The following is a 25,334-nucleotide window of genomic DNA, read 5'->3' on the forward strand; positions in this document are numbered from 1 at the left end:
TTCACACACACATACACCAATTTTTTTCCCCGGTTATGGCCCTGGCTACACTGTAAGATTAATGCAATTTGATACCACTTGAATTGCCATATCTCAATTCTATAGGGTTATGGGGTTTGTAATTTGGTAAGGCGGTAGCTACCATGCTGGATTCCAAACAAAATTTCTTGGGTGTGTTTAGGTCATTGCCCAAACTGATTCACAATCAGCCGCTACCACTCCCAAACTGTGCCTAGATATTGTGGTGTGACTCTCTAGTCTCTACCCCTTAACATGTTGATAAATGACCAAAAGTGTTGAATATAAATGATGTGAACTCATTTTAGGTATGCCACGATATGACCCATGGAAGAAGCCTTACTGCCTTTTTGTTTTTATTCTCTTTTAGCCGAGGACTTTCCAAGAATACCTTAGAACATCATCCTCTGCCAGACTCATTGGATGACAGTTATCCATCCACTGAAAGCCAGGAAGACCTTTCAAGGTAATATTCTTCTTTGCCTTTTTGGAATTGGATGGATAGAAAATACAGTGTTATTTCTGCACCTGTGGGACCTTTATCCATGGTTCCACCTACCTGCATAGACAAAAATATGTCCTCTAGGAATTTTTATTCCCCCCAGGAAATTCTGTGGTGAGCTAGAAGCTGCTATAAAGTTCCCCTGGAAGACCTAGAAAATTCAATGGGAATACCATGTATTATGGCATTTTATGGTCATACCAGACAGAAAATACTGCTAAATGTGTTCTAGTTTTTCAGGGTCTAGATCTCAATTTCTGAACCCATTAGAGCTCTGAGATTTTCTGAAGAGGTCTTATTTCTGTCCCATCATCCTCTTTTGGAGGAAGCAAGGGAGAGGGCCTTCTTCTGGGTTGCTCCCAGACTTTGGCAATCTCTCTCTAAGGTGGTCAGGATGACTCTGCCCTTTCTCTCTTTCCATGGCATGTTAAAACATTCTTGTGTCATCAGGCTTTTAAAAAACTGAATGTGGTTGGCTTCCAATGATCTGCTGTTCTGTGTTATGATTTATGTAGTTTTTAAATATAATTAACTTTATATTTTGTTTAATTGTCTTTGAAGTAAGTTTCATATTTATATTGACATTCATGTACAGGTTTTGAATCTGTTTTGTTTTAAAATAGGTTGCACCCTTGAGTCCCATTATTTGGTGACAGGTGAAATATAAATAAGTAAAATATTATGTAATACTTTATTTGAAGAATTTATCTCTTGACTTATTCTTATGTTAATATTTCTTTTCTTTCCTGCACTTCAACTGTGCATGTCAGTGAGTGTGAAAGTACAAAAGTTTCAAACTACCAATCTGTCACTTCAGTGGATGATGAGAACTCATGGTCAGCTGGTCAGAGCTTCACAGGCATCTCCACCGAAGACAGCTCAGTCTTTTCATGGGGCTATGATGTGAGTTTGTGGTTTTTTCTGTTTAAAATAAGAAGAGGCTTTTGGTCATCTTTGAAAAATTGATAACTGTCTTTCTAGTCTTAATATATTTTCACACATTGGCTCTGATATGTATATGAATGAAAATTTAAGACTGTACAAATGTTGAAATGCTTTGTACTTAAAAGTATGTGTTTGTGTACATGCACATACATTATACCTGAGATGACCCATGAAAACTGTAGACTCAGAGCTAAGTCCTGAAATTTGATAAAATCTAGATTGAAAGCCAGTGGTAGATTAAAACTGTAGTCATTTCTGATGTAACTCAAATTAGTTTATCACTGTTTCAAATTTCCCTTCTCTTAAGGAGTTAAATCCAACTTGGTGAACAAATAATTATATCCTTTTGCTCTTTTTGGAAGAAAGTACATACAATTTAATTTTAAGCCCTGGCATGTTGCTATCTGCAAAGGATTCCAGAAGATTTGGCTCCAGTAAATGATGTAATGCATCCTTGCTGATTTCAGTATGGGCGCTACAGTGCAGGGCCTCCCAGATTATTCTATTCCAAAGAGACACATTTTCATTTATTTCTGTTACTCTCAACAAGCATTTAGCCTTCTGTTGGCAACTGAGACTATAGAGTTTTCATCGGGCTGTATGTGTTGCAACTCAGGGTAGTTTTCACTTTGCTCCAGACACCTCCACACCAAGGTTGTAGGCTTTTGTAGTTTATTGAGAAAATCAAAATCAAAACAAAGAAATAGAAATGCGATAGTTCCATAGGCAAACCAGAGACTTAATTGTAAAGGCAAAGTTCCCAAGATCCAAAGGCAAAAATATGAAGCATAATCCCTTAGCAATGGTCAAACAAAAGTCCATGGTAAACAGTTGAAAATAAGACCCAAATCCCAAACTCGGGAAGCCAGAAGCGTGCTGTGAAAAACCAAGGAGAATCTCCAGAAGTTAACATGGGAAGAGCAGTGTTGGACTGACAACAGCTGTCTGTCAGCTACAAGACTAAATATCCTTTGCGAACATGAAAGCATTGCATTGACCTTGGGCACCTTTGGCTTCTCGCTTGCTGGCCAAGCGAGTGCTTCTCCGAAGCCTTAATTGCAAACGATCTTGTCTGCTCATTAATTCATTATCTGCAAGGCTATGCAACCCCTTATCTCGGTCCAGCTGGGACTGATCCTCCACCTGGCCATGTGGGATTTCACTCTCGCTCTCTGTCTCTCTAACTGCAGGAACATTCCTTTCCCCGGGGAACTGACTTGTTGTTTCTCCTTCAGCAGCCACACTATCACCCCCGTCTGACACAAGTACAGGGATCTGTAAACCATCAGCCTCCTCGTCATCCTGCAGGAAATCAGGCTCAAAATCAGGCTCAGAAGGCCCAAACAGCTCAGCATCAGACTCAGAGTCAAGCTGAGTCACAACAGTATGGGAGGGAGCAGGGGGGCAATTCCCTCCTCAGGATTTTTTTCCCATAAACATTTTTATGTACTTCTGTAAAGCCTGGGATTTACCTAAGCATGCTAATACCCTCCTGATTGTTTTCAGTGGCCCTTCCTTGATTACAGCACCATTTTGACCTTTGAGTTTACAGCTGGAAAGTATAACTATCATTGACAAGTTATCTTTACTTTTTCCTTTCTTGAACAGCAACAGAATAGGAGATGTTTGACAAAGACTTTCTGAATAAATAGCTTAAGCTGTTTAAATAACCATTTCACACTGGAATGCTAGAAAGTCACTGTTTGTTTTATAGGAACAAAATGTTCTGAGTTTGCTCCTAAACTGTTAACAAGTTTAATGCCTGGTACACTCCTCTCTTTTCATTTTTTTTTCTTTCCAGGAATTTGATAAAGCAGCTACACGGCAGGTCCAGCAGATATTTAGACACATTGATGAGCTCTTGTATGAACAAAAAACAAGTGTGTTTGTTGAAGGCTTAGAGGAAGAGTGCCAACAATGGATGTCAAGCTTCCCCCACCTCAGGTGTTTATTGATTTTGGATATTTTGTGGCACAGAGAATCATTATTTGATGTAACTGGTAGTGGTACAAGTAATGTTAATACATATTACATGAATTCTAAAACATGCTTTTATCTCACCTTGTGTGCTGTCATTACATACCAATACAGAGGCTGATTCTACTATTTATTTCCATTGCTCTGCTGAATGTCTTGAAATGGAGAAATAATTCTTTTTGAACATGCTGATGTTCTAGATTTTAATTTTTTATTGATGTTACAATGTGCTACACGATTGTATTCAACACACAACATAATACAGCTTTATGGTGTGTGCATAGTGACCTTCTTCAGATGTAAATAATGTCTTTTGAGTTGTAACCTTGGAGTGCTTTTGTATAATTGTATGGATTTAACATATTTGACAAGCGTATGGAAAGCGTATTTAAAAACAACTTTCTATTTAATATTAGGATTGTAGGAAAACAAGTAGTGATCCCCACAGATGAAGGCTATAGGTGGTATTCTAGTTCAGCTTGCAGCACCTTGGAGTCATCCGACATGAGCCCAATGCAAGAGAAAGATCCTAGTGAGTAAGTATTGATAGTTTCTGTGTGGCACTTTCTGATTATCACTGGTCATCAACTAAGCTTCTCTAAAGCGAACACCTGTTTAATAGAATAATTATGATCATGACATTTGTTTTCATTGGAGATGAAATTATAATCTTTGTAATCATTTCTTTTCTGAAAAGTTTTGTGCCTTCCGTGTATTTTTCAAAGGTGATAGTGTTACTAGTGCAACTCCTTTGAATACTCTATATTTTGAGTAATTATAGGCTTTTCTTGAGCTTATTTACTTCTGATAACAAAAGAAATAGAAAAGAGGTTATGTTGTGGCTCTCCTAACACCAGATCTATATCTCCAATCTGCAGAACTGCTTCTTAAACTGTAGGTCCTGGTCGCAAATTGGGTTTCCTTAGCTCAGTGTTAGAGTCGCGAAAAAATTGGCAATAGTAAAAGGTTTCTGAACACCAGTTAGTGGCTAGATAAACATTTACACACATCTGTTGTGTGGTGTTTAGAGTGGACTCTGCAGAAAATGCTTTAGCTGTACTTCATAAAGAGGAAAATCAGTCTGTTTAGCATGCTTTGCAAATTCTGATTTCTTATCAGTAAATGTTTGATTTTATACTTATTTTATATGTAAATGTTTGATTTTATACTTATTTTATATGTAAATGTTTGATTTTATACTTATTTTATATGTATTGTATGTGAATTTGTGTCCTGGCATTGAATGTTTGCCGTGTATATGTTGTGTTCCGCCCTGAGAAGGGCTGAATATAAATGTTTTAAATAAATAAATAAATATTCCTGGGTCACGTAAAATTTCTCATGTGGAAAGAGGTAGTGAATGGAAACGTGCAAGAAGCCCTGATCAGTCTCTCACTTATTGATCACTGTAGCCAGTGATAAGGAATGAAGAAAGTTGTCATCTAAGTCCATCTGCAAGCTGTATAGTCTCTGATCTAAAGCAATGTATATGAACTTATAGAAGACACTGTACGTCACTGGTTCCTAACCTGTGGTCCGTGGATCATCAGTGGTCCCTAAGAACTAAAATATGGTCCAATTCAGTTTTCTGAATTTGCACTCCAGAAAACCAAACCAAATCTAAAGTTGACCAAAAACTGATTCGTAACTCTTTTGGTACTAATGTTGGAGAATGGTCCTTGGCCCAAGTGGTTCCTGGTCAAAAAAAGGTTGGTAACCACCGCTGTAGTTCATATATCTTTTGTTTAAGCTTTTGTGTTTTCTTCACCCCTCATACTGACTTTTGCATTTTGACATGTCTTTTAAATTGTAAGCATTAGGGCAGGGAGTCTTTTATTTTTTGTTCACCTGTAAACTGTTTGAGGAGCCTTTACTGCAGAAGAACAAAGTAAAAAAAACTGCATGAGGGATGCTGTTCTTTCCTATGTGTTTGATGGCCTGTGGAGTGAAGTTCTGGGTTGGATTCGGGCAGGTTGGGGTTGTAAGTTCTAAATACAGTTTTAATTGTATTTATTATATTTTAACTGTATTTTAACCTAAACCCACACAGTACTATTTAATTGTTATTTTTTAATTTTTGCATTTACTTTGTTTTAAACTGTGACCAAATTGTGTGGTTGTTAGCCTCCTCGAGTCCCCACAGAGATAAATGTGGGATATAAATAAAATAATAATAAATAATAATAAATACATAAATAATAAAATAGCAAATAAGATAGCAAATAGGTCTGATTGTTATAATTATTAATGCATAAGATATTTTTATATAAGCTATCATGTTAATCCTTTTTGATTTTTGCCCTTTGAAAAAGAAAATACTTTTTTGTTCAGGTTTAGCATTCTGGGTAAAAAGGTTCCTCTCTCTGTTGCTTCTACTGAAGAAGAAGAAGAAAATGTTTCACAACCTCCCAAATCATGTTTGTTGGAGAACGAAGAAGATGGAGTGATCGTCTCTGAGGGCATAATGGAGGAATATTTAGCATTTGACTGCAGAGAAGTGTAGGTATTGAATTTTTAATCAACTTTGCAATGCCATGCTTGAAACAAATGATGCAGACTTTAATTTCGGGTATACAAAGAATATATAAATATGTATAAGATATTATTGTATGGCCTCCACTTTTGTCAGGGTTAGAAGTACAATGTTCTCTCTAGGAATTTCTAGGTCTTCCTGTGCGACTTTACAGTCAATATCTAGCAGAAGTTGACGATAGGGTCATGCTGGAGGACTTAGGGCCCTTCCACACAGCCCTATATCCCAGAATATTAATGCAGAAAATCCCACAAAAGCGAAATAGTCAAATGTGGAGTGATTAACCATAGATCCTCTAATGTTAGAAAGTAGCAAATTATTATATCTTCTAAAAGCTTTTGAACTAGTAAAAATGCTGCAGCACCCACAGTTTTTCATTTCTGATATTGTGCTTTCCTATTTTGTATAGTTGTGATTTTTCCAATTGCAGACCCAGGCAAGTATTTCCACCCCCCCCCCCCCCCAACAAAGAAAAGTGAATTCTATAATAAAATACAGTGAGTTTCCAATATCTAATGTAGAAATTGTTACTTTTCCTCTGCTATTTTTCTAGTAATAGTCAGTTTTGTAAATTGTCATCATTATACCACACAATGTAATTAAATGACCATTTTTGTTCATTTTGCATTTGTTTTTTCCCTTTTCAGCATTGTGGTATAGTTAATGCAGATTGTAGTGGTTTTTATGTGTGTGAAATATAGTGTGATATAAGAATGGTTAAGATGTTGAATAGAAAGAGATTTTCTTGAAATCGAAACAACCCATATTCACATCTCCTGCTTTACGTGTCATCGAAGGCTTTCATGACCGGAATCACTGGGTTGCTATGAGTTTTCCGGGCTGTATGGCCATGTTCCAGAAGTATTTTCTCCTGATGTTTCACCCACATCTATAGCAGGTATCCTCAGAGGTTGTGAGACCTCATAACCTCTGAAGACGCCTGCCATAGATGTGGGCAAAACGTCAGGAGAGAATGCTTCTAGAATATGGCCATATAGCCCAGAAAACTCACAGCAACCATTTTCTTGCTTTATATATACATAATTAAAATCTGTTTTATCTTGACAAATCCAATGCTTTCCCATTAGCTTGGCAAGTGAAAATAGGAGTCTGCATTTCTTTACTGTTGAACATTAAAACCTCTCTAGCGAAAACTAGAATTTTGCTGTTGTTCTTGAGTAGCTAGACTGAATTGCTCTTGGTCATGAAAATATTATTTTCTTTAAAAGGCTATACATAGTATGTGTTATTGCTCTTCTGACTTTCCACACATTTTGGCATTATCTTTCAAATGTTGGAGTCTGGGTAGAGGAACTTCCAGCTTTAAGTTGTTATTTCAAAAAATTACACTGGAAGTAGAACATTTGCTTGTCTGTTTCAAAGGGAGGAGGAGTTGCATGAATGGAAGATGGGCCTTTCACCTGACAGGCGGAAGCTAGGTTTCCCTCCTATCTCACCGTCATACTGCATGAGGGATGCTGTTCTTTCCTATGTGTTCGATGACGTGTGGAGTGAAGTACTGGGATACATGGAACAGCTGATCTGTAGACACTGGGAAGGGCCAGTCTCAGGTGAGTCTCAAGACATGACGGCTTTCCTGAATATCTGGGATCAACCTTGAAAACAAAATGTTTAAAAAAGGCCTTTCCAAGGTCATTTATCTGGCCCTCACTTAGGGTCAACCTAAGTCTGAAACGACGTGAAAGCACACAACAACAATCCTATCTCATCAGCCAAAAGCAGGCCTACACTTCCCATTAAAATACTAATAAGTTTATATTTGTTAAAATCGTTCTTCATTTTAATTATTGTATTGTTTTAAAGTGTTTTTGCACTACAAATAAGATATGTGCAGTGTGCATAGGAATTAATTTTTTTTGTTCAAATTATAATCTGGCTCTCCAACAGTTTGAGGGACTGACCTCTGTTTAAAAAGTTTGAGGACTTCTAGTTTAAAACATTTGAGAATCCCTGGTTAAATGTCTTTCTTAACAATCTCAAGAAAATAGCACATCCTAATGTTTGCCCTATTCCTCATAGATGATGAGAAGAATGTCCTAACTGTAGAAACAAGTCGAACAGATTCAGGAAGTCCGTTTATGCAGTTTGAGCCTTTGCCATTGTTGTTACCTCGAATGCCACAAAACAAGATGCCCTCTATAACTTCAAATGTGGTAAGTTTAAGTCACAATGTGATTTGTGTTAGGTTCTGTCATTTAGACTATGAAACCAGTCATGTTGACGTTCTGAAATTATTATTATTATTATTATTATTGACATAAAAGCACAGTATGTCACAGAAAACGAGATGTGTATGCTGGATTTAGTATCACAAAATCACAAGTCGAACACTTCCCAAGCGTCTAGGACTCTGTGATGTATTTTCGAATGATGCACGCAGATCCAAGTAAGGTGGCCTTTTGCAGTTGACAGATCGTGATTTTGTCGATGTTTATTGTTTCCAAATGCCGACTGAGATCTTTTGGCACAGCACCCAGTGCGCCAATGACCACTGGGACCACCTGTACTGGTTTATGCCAGAGCCTTTGCAGTTCGATTTTGAGGTCTTGATAGCGGCTGAATTTTTCCTGTTGTTTTTCCTCAATGCGACTGTCACCTGGTATGGTGACATCAATGATCCAGACTTTTTTCTTTTCCACAATCGTGATGTCTGGTGTATTGTGTTCCAAAACTTTGTCAGTCTGGATTATTATTATTATTATTATTATTATTATTATTTATACCCTGGTTTATTTCTCCTGTGGGAGACTCAAAGCTTAACATAAAAACATCCGCATACAATTTAAAATATACAAATATGCAAAGATTAAAACAGGATTAAATATAAGCAGTATTTAATTCCCAGTTAAAAACCATTGAAACATATTCAAAGTTATAAACAGCAGAATTGTAATTGTTTGACTGTCTGTATGACACTTTAATTTTGTTATGTGTTTGCCACAGCTTTTGAAATCTTTGTCCCCTTTCTCTTGTTTTGCAAATATTCTCTTTCTTTGCACTTCGAAGATATTTGGAGTTTCTTACTTTGAGTTGCATTGTACGCCTCTGGTTAACAAATACAGGAGAGATTAACTCAGCTTTCATCTAGCTTCATAGACAACAAAGAGAAATCAGATTTGAAGTATAAAGTATTTCCATTAATTACCTTTTAATATGTTTGGTGCTTTGCACACTCTTTATCACTAGACAGTCACAATAATAAAAACTAACCACTGGTTAAAGATGTTTAATCAGTTGTAACTCACTTTTTTTCCTTTTTTACCTCTTTACCTTCCATTTTCCTATATAATCCTCTGTTTTCCTTATACGTACCCTATTACATGCTTAGTACTCAAAACGCAGATGTGGTCACAAAACAAAAAAGAAGAGAAAAACACCTGAAGTATGTATGCTTGGTGGGGTCACTCTCTTTTAAAATCTTTTCTCACTATAGTGACGTAGGTGGGTTTTTTTTAAAAAAACCATGTTTTGTTATACCAGGATATTTTAATTATAAACTTGTGGAAGTGGAAGTGAATTACATTCATTTCAACGGAACCTGAAATAAATTAGCTTCATGTTTTTGGACTTACTTTTCTGCTGCAGAAACAATTGGACTCAATAAGCGGGGGAAAGAAAGAGAACACAAGATCTGTAGTGTTGTGTATTGCTCATGCATTTAGACAAATCATACAGTGTAAATGTTAGCAAGTTTGGATTTTGATTTCTGAAAAATTTAATAATAGGTTTAACAGACATCAGTGGCATTTGTGCCTACATTGAATTATTTTAGGATTGAAGATTTGGTACCTTGTACTAAACAGATTTACCATTAGAATTTTTTCTTTAATTTAATGCTGAAGAATAAACTTAATTCTTGTCATCCGCAGGTACAGCCTTCTCAAGGAACGAGTGGCGGACCACAACGTAATTTGAATGGGTTGATGGTGATTCATGGGATCCCTTTACACCAAAGGAACTTTCCTGTGATGGACAAAATCTTGTAAGCGTAGCAGCTGTTGTTATTGGTTTTGTTCTGTGATAAAGTTGTGTTTAAAACTATTAGTTACTATATATATATATATATATATATATATATATATATATTGTTGAGAAAGAGCTCGAATAGTTATATATATATATATATAGAGAGAGAGAGAGAGAGCTATTCGAGCTCTTTCTCAACAATTAATCTTATATTTGACTTTTAAATATTTTTTTTCCTTCACATCCATGGGAAGTATATTTTTGCAGATTTCTAGTGTGGCCCTGAAGAGCTTAAATATGCCCAGTAGTTTTGCAACCTGAATTTAGTTATACTAAACCAAATTATACTTCATATGTTATTTTAGATACATGATACATATGTGGTGGAGTCACAGTTTTAGATGGCATATACAATTAATCTGTTAGTTGGAAATACAGTAGACTCATTGATTCAACAGTATGTATGTATGTACTCATTTGCCAGATACCTATTGATTCAATAGTCGAGGCCCCCAGGGATTCAAGCAGCCAACCAACTGCACTTTGCCCACTTAATTTAGCTGCTACCCTCACCTAAAGCCATTAAAATTTAAGGATAAAAAATTAAAATAAGAAACTGCAAATGTATAACTTTGTAAAATCCTATATAAGCACCTTCAGTCAGATTTTGATGTGGAGGAATTGTAAAAAAAATTCCCTCATCAGCATTACCACAGACGTGTCTTAGACATTTGTATTTGTGTTGATTATCTTAGAAGACAAGGATACTATTTTGCGTGGAGATATTCCATTACTCAAAAGTGAGAGGGTAAAACTGGTGTTTCCTTTGATAATTAAGGTGCTGCAATTTGCTCTGGCAAAAGTTAGAAAAGAATTTTCAGAGGAAGCCCTCTATTTCCATTAATTTGCAGTAATTAACATTTAGAATTACCATACCAAAACATAGTTGATGTGATAGCAGCAAAACCCTGTTTATCTAATTCCAAAACTGAACAAGATTATGGACCAGGTGGCTAAGGTTGTTGTTAAAAAGCCACATTGACATCTGTAGCTCCTGGGATAATATCTACCAAATGGAATATCACATTGTACATTGATGTCTGTCCCATGACAGAAGATACCAACCAGCATTTTCTTTTAATGCTTTGCAGAAATACTAAGGACAGTGGATACAAAATCTCATGTAGTATGGGCTTTTATAGAGCAGAATAGTTTTATTAGAGATGCACTTATAGTGGAGTTGTGCTTAATTTATTCATGCTGACCATTTGAAATCAATCAACAAATATTTCATTTTGCCCCTGTGCTTCCTCTTGGTGTCAGAGACTTGGATGACAGGTTGCTTATGAGACCAGGCTCCAGTTCTATCCTCTCCACCAGAGCGCGGCCAAATCGCCCTCCTGAACTCAGTGCATCTTCTCTGTCCTATTCTGCACAGTCTGCTAGAAGGCGCAACCCACCACCACGTACCCTGCATCCCATCAACCCCAGCCATTCTCGCTCAGGGACACCAAGGCCTATGGACGAAGTCATCAGAGGAACACGTCGGTATGTTGATATATTATTTCTCTATTTCAGTCTCCGTGCAAGCATTTAGCCTTAAGGAATATGTGAGGCTGGATGGGTGAAAAAGCATTACAGTGGGCCCTTGGTCTCCACCGGGGTTTGGTTCTTGCTTCCCGCCATCACCCTGCAGATAGCAATATCCGTTCATACTCAAGTGCCATACAATGGCAATGTAAATCTATGTCCCTTATATAAATTGGCTTGTCTTTTGGAATATATAAGCAAGCTGTGCATGGTTAGATCCCTCTATGAACCATCTCGGAGGTTAAGATCATCTGGGGAGGCCCTGCTCCTGGTCCCACCTCCTTTGCAGGTGGGGATGAGAGACGGGGCCTTCTTAGTAGTGGCCCTCAGCTCTACTGGGAACTCCCTCCCCAATGAGATGAGATCAGCCCCTTCTCTTCTGACCTTCAGGAAAAAACTTAAGATGTGGCTTTGGGACCAAGCTTTTGACAAGTAATTAGAGCAGTTCAATAAGTGACTACAAATCACTTGTGACTGACAAATGGAACGGCCCTGGATTATGTTTGGATGACGTGTTTTTAATTGATGATTTAATCATCCATGTTTGAATTATTTGGTTTTAATTGTAATTGTTTATTTGATATATGTGTGTATGGCATCAAATCGCTGACGGTTGTAAGGTTGCCTTGAGTCCCCTCCGTGGTGAGAAAGGTAGAAACCCAATCTGTTCAGGATTTAAATGCACTATAATTCTCTTTTGAAAATTGTTTCCTGTTCCCAAGGTCACAAAACTACAGAGTTAAAAGGCAAGGGCCGTCCCATCCCCATTCAACCAAGCAGGAACCAAAACATTCCTAACAGATGGCCATCCAACCTCTGATTACAAACTGCCAAAGAGGGAGAGTCCACCAAAATCCAAGGCAGCATATTCCATTGTCAAGCAGCTCTCCATATTATTATTATTTTTATAAATATTGGAACCTCATTGGTAAAGAGTTTCTGGTTTTACTTTGTTGTAATTTGTTGTTTGGGCTTGGCCTCATATAAGCCGCCCCAAGTTCCCATTGGGGGAGATGGTGGCGGGGTACAAATAAAGTTTATTATTATTATTATTATTCTAGATATTGTTCAATATTGGGGAGGGAATCGGTCAAAATGCCTGTAATATCATTGGTGATGGCTAAATCAATTCCCCTTCACAGACATATGCTGTTTTGTTAAACATTTTAATTTTGTTAACAAAATGTGCCATTATTAAACTAATTAGTGGCAGAAATGTCTGAAACCCTTTAAAGCAGGGATGGGAAATGTATGGCCCTCCAATGGTGTTGTGGTTCAGTTCCTGTCATTCTTGGCCAATATAGTCAATGGTGAAGAATGATGGGAGTTGCAATGCAAAATATGGAAGACTACAACTTGCCCGCTGTGCTTTAAAGTACACCTCATTAATCGGGTAATACTGGAGCCCGCAGTGGCGCAGTGGGTTAAACCCCTGTGCCGGCAGAACTGAAGACCGACAGGTCGCAGGTTCAAATCTGGGGAGAGCAAGGATGAGCTCCCTCTATCAGCTCCAGCTCCTCATACGGGGACATGAGAGAAGCCTCCCACAAGGATGATAAAACATCAAAACATCAGGGCGTCCCTTAGGCAACGTCCTTGCAGACGGCCAATTCTCTCACACCAGAAGCGACTTGCAGTTTCTCAAGTTGCTCCTGACATGACCAAAAACAAAATCAGGTAACTAGTTTTGTGAGGGCTGTAGTTCTTGTCTTCCTAAATAGGGAACAAAAAATGTAATTAAAGCAGCATTAAGACTCTCCACACCCTGCTGAAGAGTGATTTTACTCTCTGTGCATTGGGTAGGGATGGAGGTGTTGTGCCATTATATTGTAAGAATACAATCTGGTGCTTATTTATTGCATTCTTCCATTCTTATGAAGACGTGGTCCTCAAGTTTTTGGTGTGTTTTTTAATTGTCACTTGCTTACAGATTTGGACTGTTTCTTTCGGACCTCTAGTGCTGAGAAGTGCCTTCTAAACAGTACCCAGAGATAATAGGCAAGATTAGAACCAAAAGGGAATAAAGTAGTATTGAAAGAGACTGGCTGCTTGAGTTTTAACCAGTTGCAGCTACTGTGTAATGTATTTTCCATTCTACAGCTCCAGATAGAGAGCTCTGGAATATTCAGCCCACAAGGTTAACCATGGGATAGATCTAGAAGTGTTTGTGATCACTCTGGCAACATGGACATGTAGCTGAAGTATGCCTAGTGTTTGCACCATTTGCACATTCAGTTGGTTCGGTCGGGCAGCTAAAGAAGTTGATATGAAGCCTGCAAAGCCCCTCCTTTTATGCACCAACAACTATCTTACCTAAGTTGAGTTTAAAACACGTTTCACCCATTTCATCCATGAACCAAGATGCTTATGTCAGATGTATAACTTCCTTATATGATTATTTACTTTAGATGTAAATTAATAGCTTGCTTTGTTTCATTGATCTGTGCCTTACATATGAATTCATACATACCATAGCATTTTCTTGTGATTTAATAATGGATGGGAAATGAATATTTCACCTCAATTTGCTCCTTTTGATAAGACTATTAAACTCTTACAGATAATGAATGGTTTAGTGCAAATACACTTCACAGAGTCATATTTGGGTCTGATTTCCAGAGATCTGGAAAATGATACTTTGAAGCGAGTCACAAGGACTTTTGGGAGATCAAAAACATTTTATAGATCAAACAGCAGTCCTGAAATTGTATTGTCGAAGGCTTTCATGGCCGGAATCACTGGGTTGTCGTAGGTTTTTTCGGGCTATATGGCCATGTTCTAGAGGCATTCTCTCCTGGCTCTTTGCCTGCATCTATGGCAAGCATCCTCAGAGGTAGTGAGGTTTGTTGGAACTAGGAAAATGGGTTTATATATCTGTGGAATGACCAGGGTGGGACAAAGAACTCTTGTCTGTTGGAGCTAGGTGTGAATGTTTCAACTGGCCACCTTGATTAGCATTTGGTGGCCTGGCAGTGCTTGGGGAAATCTTTTGTTGAGAGGTGATTAGATGTCCTTGATTGTTTCCTCTCTGTTGTTTTGCTGTTTGCTGTTTGCTGATGAGGAAACACAACATGTAAACTATCTCCAGACCCACCAAGAAAATCCAACAAATGCTATGTTCAGCAAAGGACAAGAGGGATCCTCTAATTTCTGCAGGAGTCTACCGTATACCATGCAGCTGTGGACAAGTCTACATAGGGACCACCAAACGCAGCATTGCCCAAATACGAATCAAGGAACATGAAAGGCACTGCAGACTACTACAACCAGAGAAGTCAGCCATAGCAGAGCACCTGATGAATCAACCTGGACACAGCATATTATTTGAGAACACAGAAATGCTGGACCACTCTTAACAACCACCATGTCAGACTACACAGAGAAGCCATTGAAATCCACAAGCATGTGGACAATTTCAACAGAAAGGAGGAAACCATAAAAATGAACAAAATCTGGCTACCAGTATTAAAAAACTCTAAAATTACAACAGCAAAACAACAGAGAGGAAACAATCAAGGACCTCTAATCACCTCTCAACAAATGATTGCCCCAGGCACTGCCAGGCCATCAAGGTGGTCAGTTGAAACATTCACACCTAGCTCCAACAGACAAGAGTTCTTTGTCCCACCCTGGTCATTCCACAGATATATAAACCCTTTTTCCTAGTTCCAACAGACCTCACTACCTCTGAGGATGCTTGCCATAGAAGCAGGAGAAACGTCAGAAGAGAATGCCTCTAGAACATGGCCATATAGCCCGAAAAAACCTACACAACCCAGTCCTGAAAGTGCTGCAAAATAATTTAGATCCCTCTCTGGCTCACAAGCTTTTGGCTACGAGGAGTGCAAGATTACCTGCAAATTATAGGGTTATTATGAATGGGAGGAAACTGAGGTGTGGTAATTGTTAGCAAAATAGCCGCATCTACTTTGCATTATTGAATTACTATCATTTAGTATTAAACTTCAAAAGTTTGCACGTATATTATTTGCATCATCATTTTGGAAATTTCAACCTGCGCAGAGTTTAGTGTTTAAAGCACAATCTCATCACCTTGCAGCTAAGCGGTTCAGCATCGTTCATCTCCTTTCATGCATGCTTTGTTTTTAACTTGAGCTCAAATCAGTCTTCAAAATTCCGATTGAAATGAGCAACTTCCACTAATTGTTGTTTCACCCCAGCTCCGCTGCAAATGAGCAATTGTCTTCACCTTCCCCGATGCCACTGAGTAGAAACAACCTCCTGCCTCCGATTAGTGCTGTAGATGCGACAGAACATACGGGATCCCAAAAACAAATGGTAAGCCATCTGTTCACGAATTCCGACCTCAGAATTGTTGGGGATCTCACACCTGGTGGAATTTACTGTAAAAAAAATGCTAAAGTTTTGAAAGAAATTGTGGTAATGATTTCCCGGAGAAGCTTGTAAGATAATTACAGTGGAGTTTAGATCTAAGACACCACATCTTACGCACAAATAATTAGAAAAATAGTTTTCCCCATAAAATCATTGCTACGTTTGTGTGTGTGAGAGAGCAACAATTTTGCTATAATTTTGCTTCTCGTAGGCTGCTTGAGGCCCAGGAGAAGTTGTTATTTTTCATGGAAATGAATCAGAAATCTGAATTCTAATGACTTCTAGTTCACCTTCTGATTACATAAGGGGCATCCAGAATTGTTGACATTGTCTCCCACATCCCCCAACACACATGTATCAAGCTCAAGGCCCTCAGGTCCGCCATTATTTATTTAGTTATCTAAAACTTTTTATTTATTTATTTATTTATTTATTTACTTTGCTTATATACCGCTGTATCTCAAGCCCGAAGGCGACTTACGGCGGTTCACAAACAGTAAAAACAGTAGAAACAGCAGTGGTTCCATACAACATATAACAATTGACTTAACACATTATCCATAAATTACCAATAAGCAATTACAATGCACAATTATTACAAAAAACAACCGTACCCAATCTTCTCATCATCCAAGCGTAGTCCAGGTTCGTCGTCCATTGTTCCATTCCTATGTTCCATTACCAGATTGCACTAAATTACTCAAACGCCTGCACAAACATCCAGGTCTTCACCGAGCTTGAGAAGCAGGCGGGATCGAGAGCAGGGTCTCCCCGGAAGATCTCAAAGTCCTGGTGGGTTCATAGGCAGAGATGCAGTCAGATAGGTAGCTTGGGCCGGAACCGTTTAGGGCTTTAAAGGCCAACGCCAGCACTTTGAATTCAGCCCGGTAGCAGATCGGTAGCCAGTGGAGTTGGCGCAACAGGGGGGTTGTATGCTCCCTGCGCTCCGCTCCTGTTAAAATCATGGCTGCCGAGCGTTGGACTAGTTGGAGCTTCCGAGCTGTCTTCAAAGGCAACCCCACGTAGAGAGCGTTGCAGTAGTCTAAACGGGATGTAACCAGAGCGTGGACTGCTGTGGCCAAGTCAGACTTCCCAAGGTATGGGCGCAGCTGGCGCACAAGCTTTAGCTGTGCAAATGCTCCCCTGGTCACCGCCGAAACCTGGGGTTCCAGGCTCAGTGATGAGTCCAGGGTCACACCCAAGCTGCGAACCTGCATCTTCAGGGGGAGTGTGGCCCCATCCAACACAGGCTGTAACCCTATGCCCTGTTCGGCCTTGCGACTGACCAGGAGTACCTCTGTCTTGTCTGGATTCAATTTCAATTTGTTCGCCCTCATCCAGACCGTCACAGCGGCCAGGCGGTTCAGGACCTGGACAGCCTCCTTAGTAGCAGGTGGAAAGGAGTGACAGAGTTGGACATCATCCGCGTACAGATGACACCGTACCCCAAAACTCCGGATGATCTCCCCCAACGGCTTCATGTAGATGTTAAACAACATGGGAGACAATATTGAGCCCTGAGGAACCCCACAAGACAATGGTTGTGGGGTTGAACAGGTGTCCCCCAACAACACCTTCTGAGATCGACCCTCCAGGAATGACCGGAGCCACTGCAAAACAGTACCTCCAAGACCCATCCCTGCGAGGCGTCCCAGAAGGATACCGTGGTCAACGGTATCGAAGGCCGCTGAGAGGTCAAGCAGCACCAACAGGGACACACTCCCCCTGTCGAGCTCCCGGCGCAGATCATCCACTAAGGCGACCAAGCCTGTCTCGGTACCATGTCCCGGCCTAAAGCCAGACTGTGCCGGGTCTAGATAATCCGTGTCTACCAAGAATACCTGGAGTTGTGAGGCCACCACACGTTCCAAGACTTTGCCCAAGAAGGGGAGATTGGAAACTGGCCGATAGTTGTCGAATTTAGTGGGGTCCAGTGATGGTTTCTTCAACAGCGGTTTTATTATAGCTTGTTTTAAGCTCGCTGGAATCTTGCCTTCCCGAAGGGAAGCATTAACCACCACCTTAACCCACTCAGCCAATCCCCCTCTGGCCTCCTTTAGAAGCCAGGATGGGCAGGGGTCCAGGATGCATGTGGTTGGCCTCATTCCTCCAAGTATCTTGTCCACATCCTCGGGTTTCACCAATTGAAATGAATCCATCAAAACTGGACAAGCAGGTGCTCGTGTTACATCCTCAGAGACTGCCATTAACATGGTATCCAGACCAGAACGGATCAAAGCGACTTTGTCTGTAAAGAACTGAGCAAAAGCTTCACAGCGAGAAGTCGAATCGTCAGGGTTCCCACCTTGAGTGGTGGGATTTAAAAGGCCTCTGACAATTCGGAACAGCTCAGCCGGACGGTTCTTTGCAGACGCAATAGTGGCCGCAAAGAAGGCCTTCTTTGCGGCTTTTATTGCCGCGGCATATGCCCTTAAAAAGGACACAAACCGTGTTCGATTTGGCTCACTCGGATCTGAACGCCACACACTCTCTAGTTCCCTCTTCCTTCGCTTCATCGCTGCCAGCTCCTCGGTGAACCAGGGAGCTGGTTTAGCTCGGCTACTTGAGAGGGGACGTTCCGGAGCGATCGTGTCAATTGCCCTAGTCATCTCCCCATTCCAGAGAGTGACCAGGGCCTCGACAGGATCACCTACCGAGGCGGCGGAAAACTCCCCAAGAGCCATCAGGAATCCATTCGGATCCATAAGCCTCCTGGGGCGGACCAACTTAATGGGTCCTCCACCTCTGCAGAGGTTAGGGGGCGCAGTGAGCCTAAATCTGACCAGGAAGTGGTCGGTCCATGGCAACGGAGAGATGGTCAGCTCCTCGACCCCACCACCTTCCTCCCATCCCTGGCAGAAAACCAAGTCCAATGTATGTCCTGCACTATGAGTGGGGCCAGATACTTGCTGGGACAGCCCCATGGTTGCCATGGCAGACATGAAGTCCTGAGCCGCTCCTGAAAGGGCCGCCTCGGCATGGACATTGAAGTCCCCCAGCACAAGGAGCCGCTGGTATTCCAATGCCAGGCCTGAGACCACCCCCGCTAGTTCAGGTAAGGAGACTGTAGTGCAGCGAGGTGGGCGGTACACTAACAGAATCCCTATTCTGTCCCGGTCACCCAACCTCAAGTGGACACATTCAAAATTTGTTGACTGCGGGATGGGGCCCCTGGTCAGAGGGATGGAATCTCTATAGACAACTGCGACCCCGCCTCCCCGCCCTCCGGATCGTGGCTGGTGCTACACGAAAAAACCTGGTGGGCAAAGCTGGGTCAAATTCACGCCTCCCGCTTCGTCCAACCAGGTCTCCGTGATGCACGCCAGATCTGCCCGCTCATCCAGGATTAAGTCATGGATGAAAGTTGTTTTTCCATTGACAGATCTGGCGTTCAACAGCACCACCTTCAATCCAGAGGGACCGCCATCCTGGTTACACCAGTTTACCATATCAGGAGACCGGTTTGGAATTACGATCCCTAGGCCGAATTAATGGTCTCCTTTTCCCGCATCTCCCCTTCCCCACCACCACTTCTATGGGGGCCCCTCGGCTGGCGCAACACCCCCCCTCCTCCATGCCGCATTCCATATCCAGAATCTCAATATGTATTTCATTGTTGTTTATATTCCGCCCTTCTCACCCCGAAGGGGACTCAGGGTGGAGCACAGCATATATACGACAAACATTCAATGCCGGGACACAAATTCTTATATACATACATAAACATTAAAAACATTTATCGAAATATTAAAATACACCATTTAAAACCGTCCTAGTCATCCACGTCAAATCTAATTGGCCTGGTCATATTTCCTATTGCCGCTTTATTGCCTTGTCCCAAAAGCTTGGTCCCACAGCCAAGTTTTTACCATCCTTCAAAAGGACAGGGGGGAGGGGCCCGACCTGATCTCACCAGGAAGGGAGTTCCATAGCTCGGGAGCAATCACCGAGAAGGCCCTGTCTCCCGTCCCCGCCAATCGTGCCTGTGACAATGGCGGGACGGAAAGCAGGGCCTCCCCGGAGGATCTCAATCTCTGCGATGGTTCATAGGGGGAGATGCGTTCGGACAGGTAATTTGGGCCAGGGCCCAAATTTAGGGCTTTATAGGCCAAAGCCAGCACTTTGAATTGTGCCCGGTAGCAAACTGGCAGCCAGTGGAGCTAGCGTAACATGGGAGTTGTATGCTCCCTGTATGCCACCCCAGTTATTAACCTAGCTGCCTCTCGTTGGACTATTTGAAGCAGTCTTCAAAGGCAACCCCACATAGAGTGTGTTGCAGTAGTCTATCCTAGATGTAACGAGAGCGTGGACCACCGTGGCCAAGTCTGACTTCCCAAGATACGGGTGCAGCTGGTACACAAGTTTTAATTGTGCGAAAGCTCCCCTGGCCGCTGCAACCTGGGATTCCAGGCTCAGTGATGAGTCCAGGAGGACCCCGAAGCTGCGAACCTGTGCCTTCAAGGGGAGTGTAACCCCATCCAGCACAGGTTGTGACCCTATACCCTGTTTGAGGGACTGTGACCTGGCCCTCTGTTTAAAAACTTTGAGGACCCCTGCTCTAGATGCTGGACTACAACTCCTGTATTTCACCTCATTCAACATCATGACTAAAGATTATGGGAGTTGTGACACAGTAACATTTGGAAGGCTGCACTTTGTTCTGTTCAGATAGGATAGTGGGGCTTGGATTTAGATACAAGGCTTGTAGATCTGATGTCTGCCTTTCAAAATGCCCTTTACCTTTCCCCAATCTTAGAGTCACGAGTGCTATTGGCTTGCAGTTCCCATTATTTCCAGTCCCCATGGTGGATAATCAAAAGTGATGTGAGCTCACATTGTCACACCTAGGATTCGAAACTGGGTAAAAACTGAAGAGCACTGACCACTATGTAAAAATAATCAGTATCCACTGATTTTCTGTCCATGGATTCAACAGCGCTTTGAAAGCAACCATAAGGCTGATGTGGCTCTCGATGAAAATGAGTTTATGGTTAGAGTTTTGAGTAAGAAAAATTGGAGGGGGGGCACATTGGGAATCTGAGGGGGGGGGGTGCATGCACAACACACATCCTTCATCTAATGTTTCATCCCAAACCTCCCTTGTGTTATCCAGGGTAGAAGGACAGTGGCTTTTGAGGAAAAATGGGATTTTAGAGGTGTCTAACTTTTCAGGGGGAAACAATCCATTAGGACCAACAATGGTGGCAATTTTCCATCTTCAGAACTGTCTACCTGCGGATAGAATTAGAGTATCAAGGCAAATTGAGCCCATTTGCTTATCCTCTGCCCATCCCCAAACAGATCTGGGAGTTAATGTTTGCAAGAATTGATTATTTGATTGTGTTTTTATTGATTTATTATTGTTTGTCTTGTTAACGTGTATTATATTACTCTATTATCTATTACTAGCTGTCCCCTGCCACGTGTTGCTGTGGCCCAGTCTGTGTATATGTGTTTTGTGTGTGTATATGTGTTTATGTATGTGTATATATTTGTGTATATATGTGTGTTTGCACACACACATATATATGTGTGTGTATATATATATTTGTGTATATATATGTGTGTGGGGTGTGTGTGTATATAAGTGTGTATATATTTGTGTATTTGTGTGTTTATATGTGTACATGCGTATTGTGTATATGTGTGTGCTTGTCTATATACATATTTGTGTGTATATGGATATGTATATGTGTGTGCATGTGTATATGTATATATGTATGCATGCATGTGTATATGTATATCTGTGTGTATGTATATGTATGTGTTTATGTATGTGTTTATGTATGTGTATATATTTGTGTATATATGTGTGTTTGCACACACACATATATATGTGTGTGTATATATATATTTGTATATATATGTGTGTGTGTGGGGGGGTGTATATAAGTGTGTATATATTTGTGTATTTGTGTGTTTATATGTGCATGCGTATTGTGTATATGTGTGTGCTTGTCTATATACATATTTGTGTGTATATGGATATGTATATGTGTGTGCATGTGTATATGTATATATGAATGCATGCATGTGTATATGTATATCTGTGTGAATGTATATGTATGTTTGTGTATATGTGTAGATCTGTGTGTTTGTGCATATATATACGTGTGTGTGTATGAATGTGTGCATGTGTATATTTATATGAGTGTATGTGTATATGTATATATGGTGTGTTTTTAAGTCAGTTCCGCTGGGGTTTTGTGTGTGTGTGTGTGTGTGTGTGTGTGTGTGTTTATGGGTGATGGACACTCGTTGGACTGTTAGGTGTATTGTGTCCCAATTTCGTGTCAATTCATCCAGTGGTTTTTTTGAGTTATGTTAATCCCACAAACGAACATTACATTTTTATTTATATAGATGTATGTCTGGCATCGAATGGCTGCCATTTTGTTGTGAGCCATCCCTAGTCCACGGTGGGGTGATGGGACGGAATATAATATTTTTATGTCAGGAACGACTTGAGAAACTGCAAGTTGCTTCTTATATGAGAGAATTGTCAGTCTGAAAGGATGTTGCCCAGGGGATGCCCAGATGTTTTACCATCCTGTGGGAGGCTTCTCTCATGTATTCACATGAGGAGCTGGAGCTGACAGATGGGAGCTCACCCCACTCCTCAGATTTGAACCACCGATCTTTTGGTTAGCAGTCCTGCTGGCCCAAAGATGTATTTAACCCATTGCACCAACGGGGACTCTTAGGATACACATAAAGATGATGATGATTATTAATAATCATTTTGTTAACTTCAGAGAACAATATCATAGTGCAGACTTTTCAGGCTCTTACAAGGTAACCTTGGATCTCAAACTGTCTTGTCTTTACAGAAATCCCGGGGAAATGCTAGCAGGGCTCGCAGTGCGATAGCGGATGAAATCAACCATCAACCAGTACATGAGAGGTTTTTATTACCCGATAGTTTCTCCAGGCCCAACACATCCCATGCATTTTGGGTAAGAGGTGTCAAAATTACATCCAGATCCATACAGTTTGTTTTTTCGTCTGTTTCTTTAGTAATAATAATAAATTGTATTGATTAGCCCTTAGGTCATATCACAATACCAAGCCAAACAACAAGGCTTGACAAGACTTGATTACACTCTATGTAGAAGATCTCCTTATAGTTCAGTATCCTAGTGTTTAACCTCCACCTTTTTATTTTTTCATATTCACATTTTAACACAATTTCCATTGACACCAAGGCAAGATCAGAGACCCTTATGTTACTAATATTCGCATTTAACAATTTACTCAACATATTTGCTGAAATAACATATTTGTAGACTGTTATCCAGTGAAACTGTTTTCACAGGGAACAGAGAATTATCTTGCTTTAACAATGTGAAAAGCTGGATTGGGTTCTGGTTCAATAAATGAAATATCCTCCCTACAACAAACCCTTCTTCTCTCTTGAAAAAGAGGAGTGAATATCCTCAGAATCCGTGAGCGCCATTTCTTACCCTATAATATCATGGAAGTGTGTAATATAACCCGCTCTGTATAATTTACTTTTGAGCATTATGGTTAATGGAAAATTTAGTAAAGGTTTTTCCCTGACATTAAGTCCAGTCGTATCCAACTCTGGTGCTCACCTCCATTTCTAAGCCAAACAGCTGGCATTATCCATAGACACCTCCAAGGTCATGTGGTCGGCATGACTGCATGGAGCGCCGAGTGGTACCTATTGATCTACTCACATTTCCATGTTTTCAAACTGGTAGGTTGGCAGAAGCTGGGCTAACAGCAGGAGCTCACGCCACTCCCCAGATACAAACCTGCAACCTTTCAGTTAGCAGGTTTAGCAGCTCAGCAGTTTAACCCACTGCACCACCGAGGAAAATTTAGGTTTCAATTTAAGCATGAAGAAGATCTGGTGCCATTTGCTGAATTCTTTATGTTTACAATGTTTGCTAATGTTGTTTAGGTTTAAATGGAACTGTTAGGTAGGGAATAATCTCAATTTGGTTAATTCCCCCCATCTGCCACTGCATCAGGGTATTTTGTTTTCTGTATCCATTCCTTTAATTACCATATATTTTGGCATATATCTTGAATAACTTTAACAGTGATGATTTTCCTAGTAATGTTTAGTAGGGCTACCTCAGTGTTTATTAAGATGCAGGGAGGGAATAAACAAGATTTGAATTCTGTTAAATGGGATCCACATATATTGAGAGATCATAACCTTTTGAGTATTTCAATTTGGAACATCCTGCTCCAGCATCTAACATAACTGTTTTATTTGCTGCTTTAGCCAGATTCACAGTACCGTCGTTCTTGCACTGTTATTGATTATGCTAATCAACCGCGAAATAGCAAAGGATCTGCCGGCACAGGTATGTGCACATTTGAAAGTTGTTTTGCTTTAAACAGTTGTATATCAAGGATGTCAAATTACGAGAGTTTTAACACTGAAAATTTTATTATTCTACAGATTCTATTAACGTAGGAGTGCTGGGAATCAGTTTAGGGATATCCAGCTCTTCCTATATTAACTCTTTCCACCACCAGCCTCTTGGTCATTTTCTTAATGAGGATGAGGAGGACAAAGAAGATCAACCTCCATTGGGTAAGAACTAAGAAGCAATGCTTTTGAACATGCTGCGTCATTCTTTTGCTCACATTTCATAAAGTCATTCCCATCTTTTCTGAAACGCAGTTGTTGATTATTTTGTCAAAAATTCATCAGTCGGGAATAGCAACTTTATACTCCTGACACTTTTTATAATTCAGTATATTTGTTCCAATTTTTTATTTCATCAAGCAAAATTTATTCTTAGCTAAATGCTGCATTGTGGGTTTTAGTAAGAGTGATCATAATACCAATCAGAGTTTCCCTTTTTAGCTTATCTTTCTTCCAGCACATTTAGTTGTTTTTCAATACCTGTGTTTATAAAATACATTTAAGAGTGCTGGAAGCAAAGTTCCTCAAGTCCAGTGTTTGTATTTGCTGTTCCTTCCTTACAGTAGCTAGTATGCCAAACTCTAGAAATTCAGTGAGGGAGTTGGGTGGGAGATGGCTGACATAATAGATCTGTCAAGGGAAACAAGTGTTGGCTCAGAGCATGATATAGACGGCTCGGAAATTTCAATTGGTACAATGGGCGGCAACTAGGTTACTAACTGGAGTGACTTACAGGGAGAAGTCAACCCCCCTGTTTAAGGAGCTCCATTGGCTGCCGTTCATTTTCCGGTCCCAATTCAAGGTGCAGGTTCTTACCTACAAAGCCCTGAACGGTTTGGGACCCGCCTACCTGTGTGACCGCATTTCTGTTTACGAACCCACGCGATCTCTTTGATCATCTGGAGAGGCCCTGCTCTCGCTCCTGCCCCCTTCGCAGGTGCGATTGATGGGGACGAGGGAGAGGACCTTCTCTGTGGTGGCCCCCCGTCTCTGGAACTCACTCCCCAAGGATATCCGAC

At 40.6% G+C, this 25,334-nt stretch overlaps 1 protein-coding gene across 3 annotated transcripts in view; it reads left to right on the forward strand.

Moving 5' to 3' along the window:
- Positions 1-25,334, forward strand: part of FAM149B1 (family with sequence similarity 149 member B1) — a 30,273-nt gene that overhangs the window by 2,788 nt on the left and 2,151 nt on the right. For 2 of the 3 annotated variants that reach the window (XM_060768804.2, XM_060768806.2), the window contains exons 2-15: positions 389-484; positions 1,291-1,423; positions 3,267-3,409; positions 3,859-3,978; positions 5,774-5,941; positions 7,359-7,546; positions 8,016-8,149; positions 9,325-9,378; positions 9,866-9,978; positions 11,286-11,510; positions 15,734-15,851; positions 22,739-22,864; positions 24,166-24,247; positions 24,346-24,480. In XM_060768804.2, coding sequence (XP_060624787.2) covers positions 389-484; positions 1,291-1,423; positions 3,267-3,409; positions 3,859-3,978; positions 5,774-5,941; positions 7,359-7,546; positions 8,016-8,149; positions 9,325-9,378; positions 9,866-9,978; positions 11,286-11,510; positions 15,734-15,851; positions 22,739-22,864; positions 24,166-24,247; positions 24,346-24,480 — 1,835 coding nt within the window. The remainder of the gene's footprint in view (positions 1-388; positions 485-1,290; positions 1,424-3,266; positions 3,410-3,858; positions 3,979-5,773; positions 5,942-7,358; positions 7,547-8,015; positions 8,150-9,324; positions 9,379-9,865; positions 9,979-11,285; positions 11,511-15,733; positions 15,852-22,738; positions 22,865-24,165; positions 24,248-24,345; positions 24,481-25,334) is intronic. The other variant, XM_060768807.2, reaches the window with a different exon arrangement.

The sequence above is a fragment of the Anolis sagrei genome, chromosome 3 (assembly GCF_037176765.1).
Source record: "Anolis sagrei isolate rAnoSag1 chromosome 3, rAnoSag1.mat, whole genome shotgun sequence".
Classification (NCBI taxonomy): Eukaryota; Metazoa; Chordata; class Lepidosauria; order Squamata; family Dactyloidae; genus Anolis; species Anolis sagrei.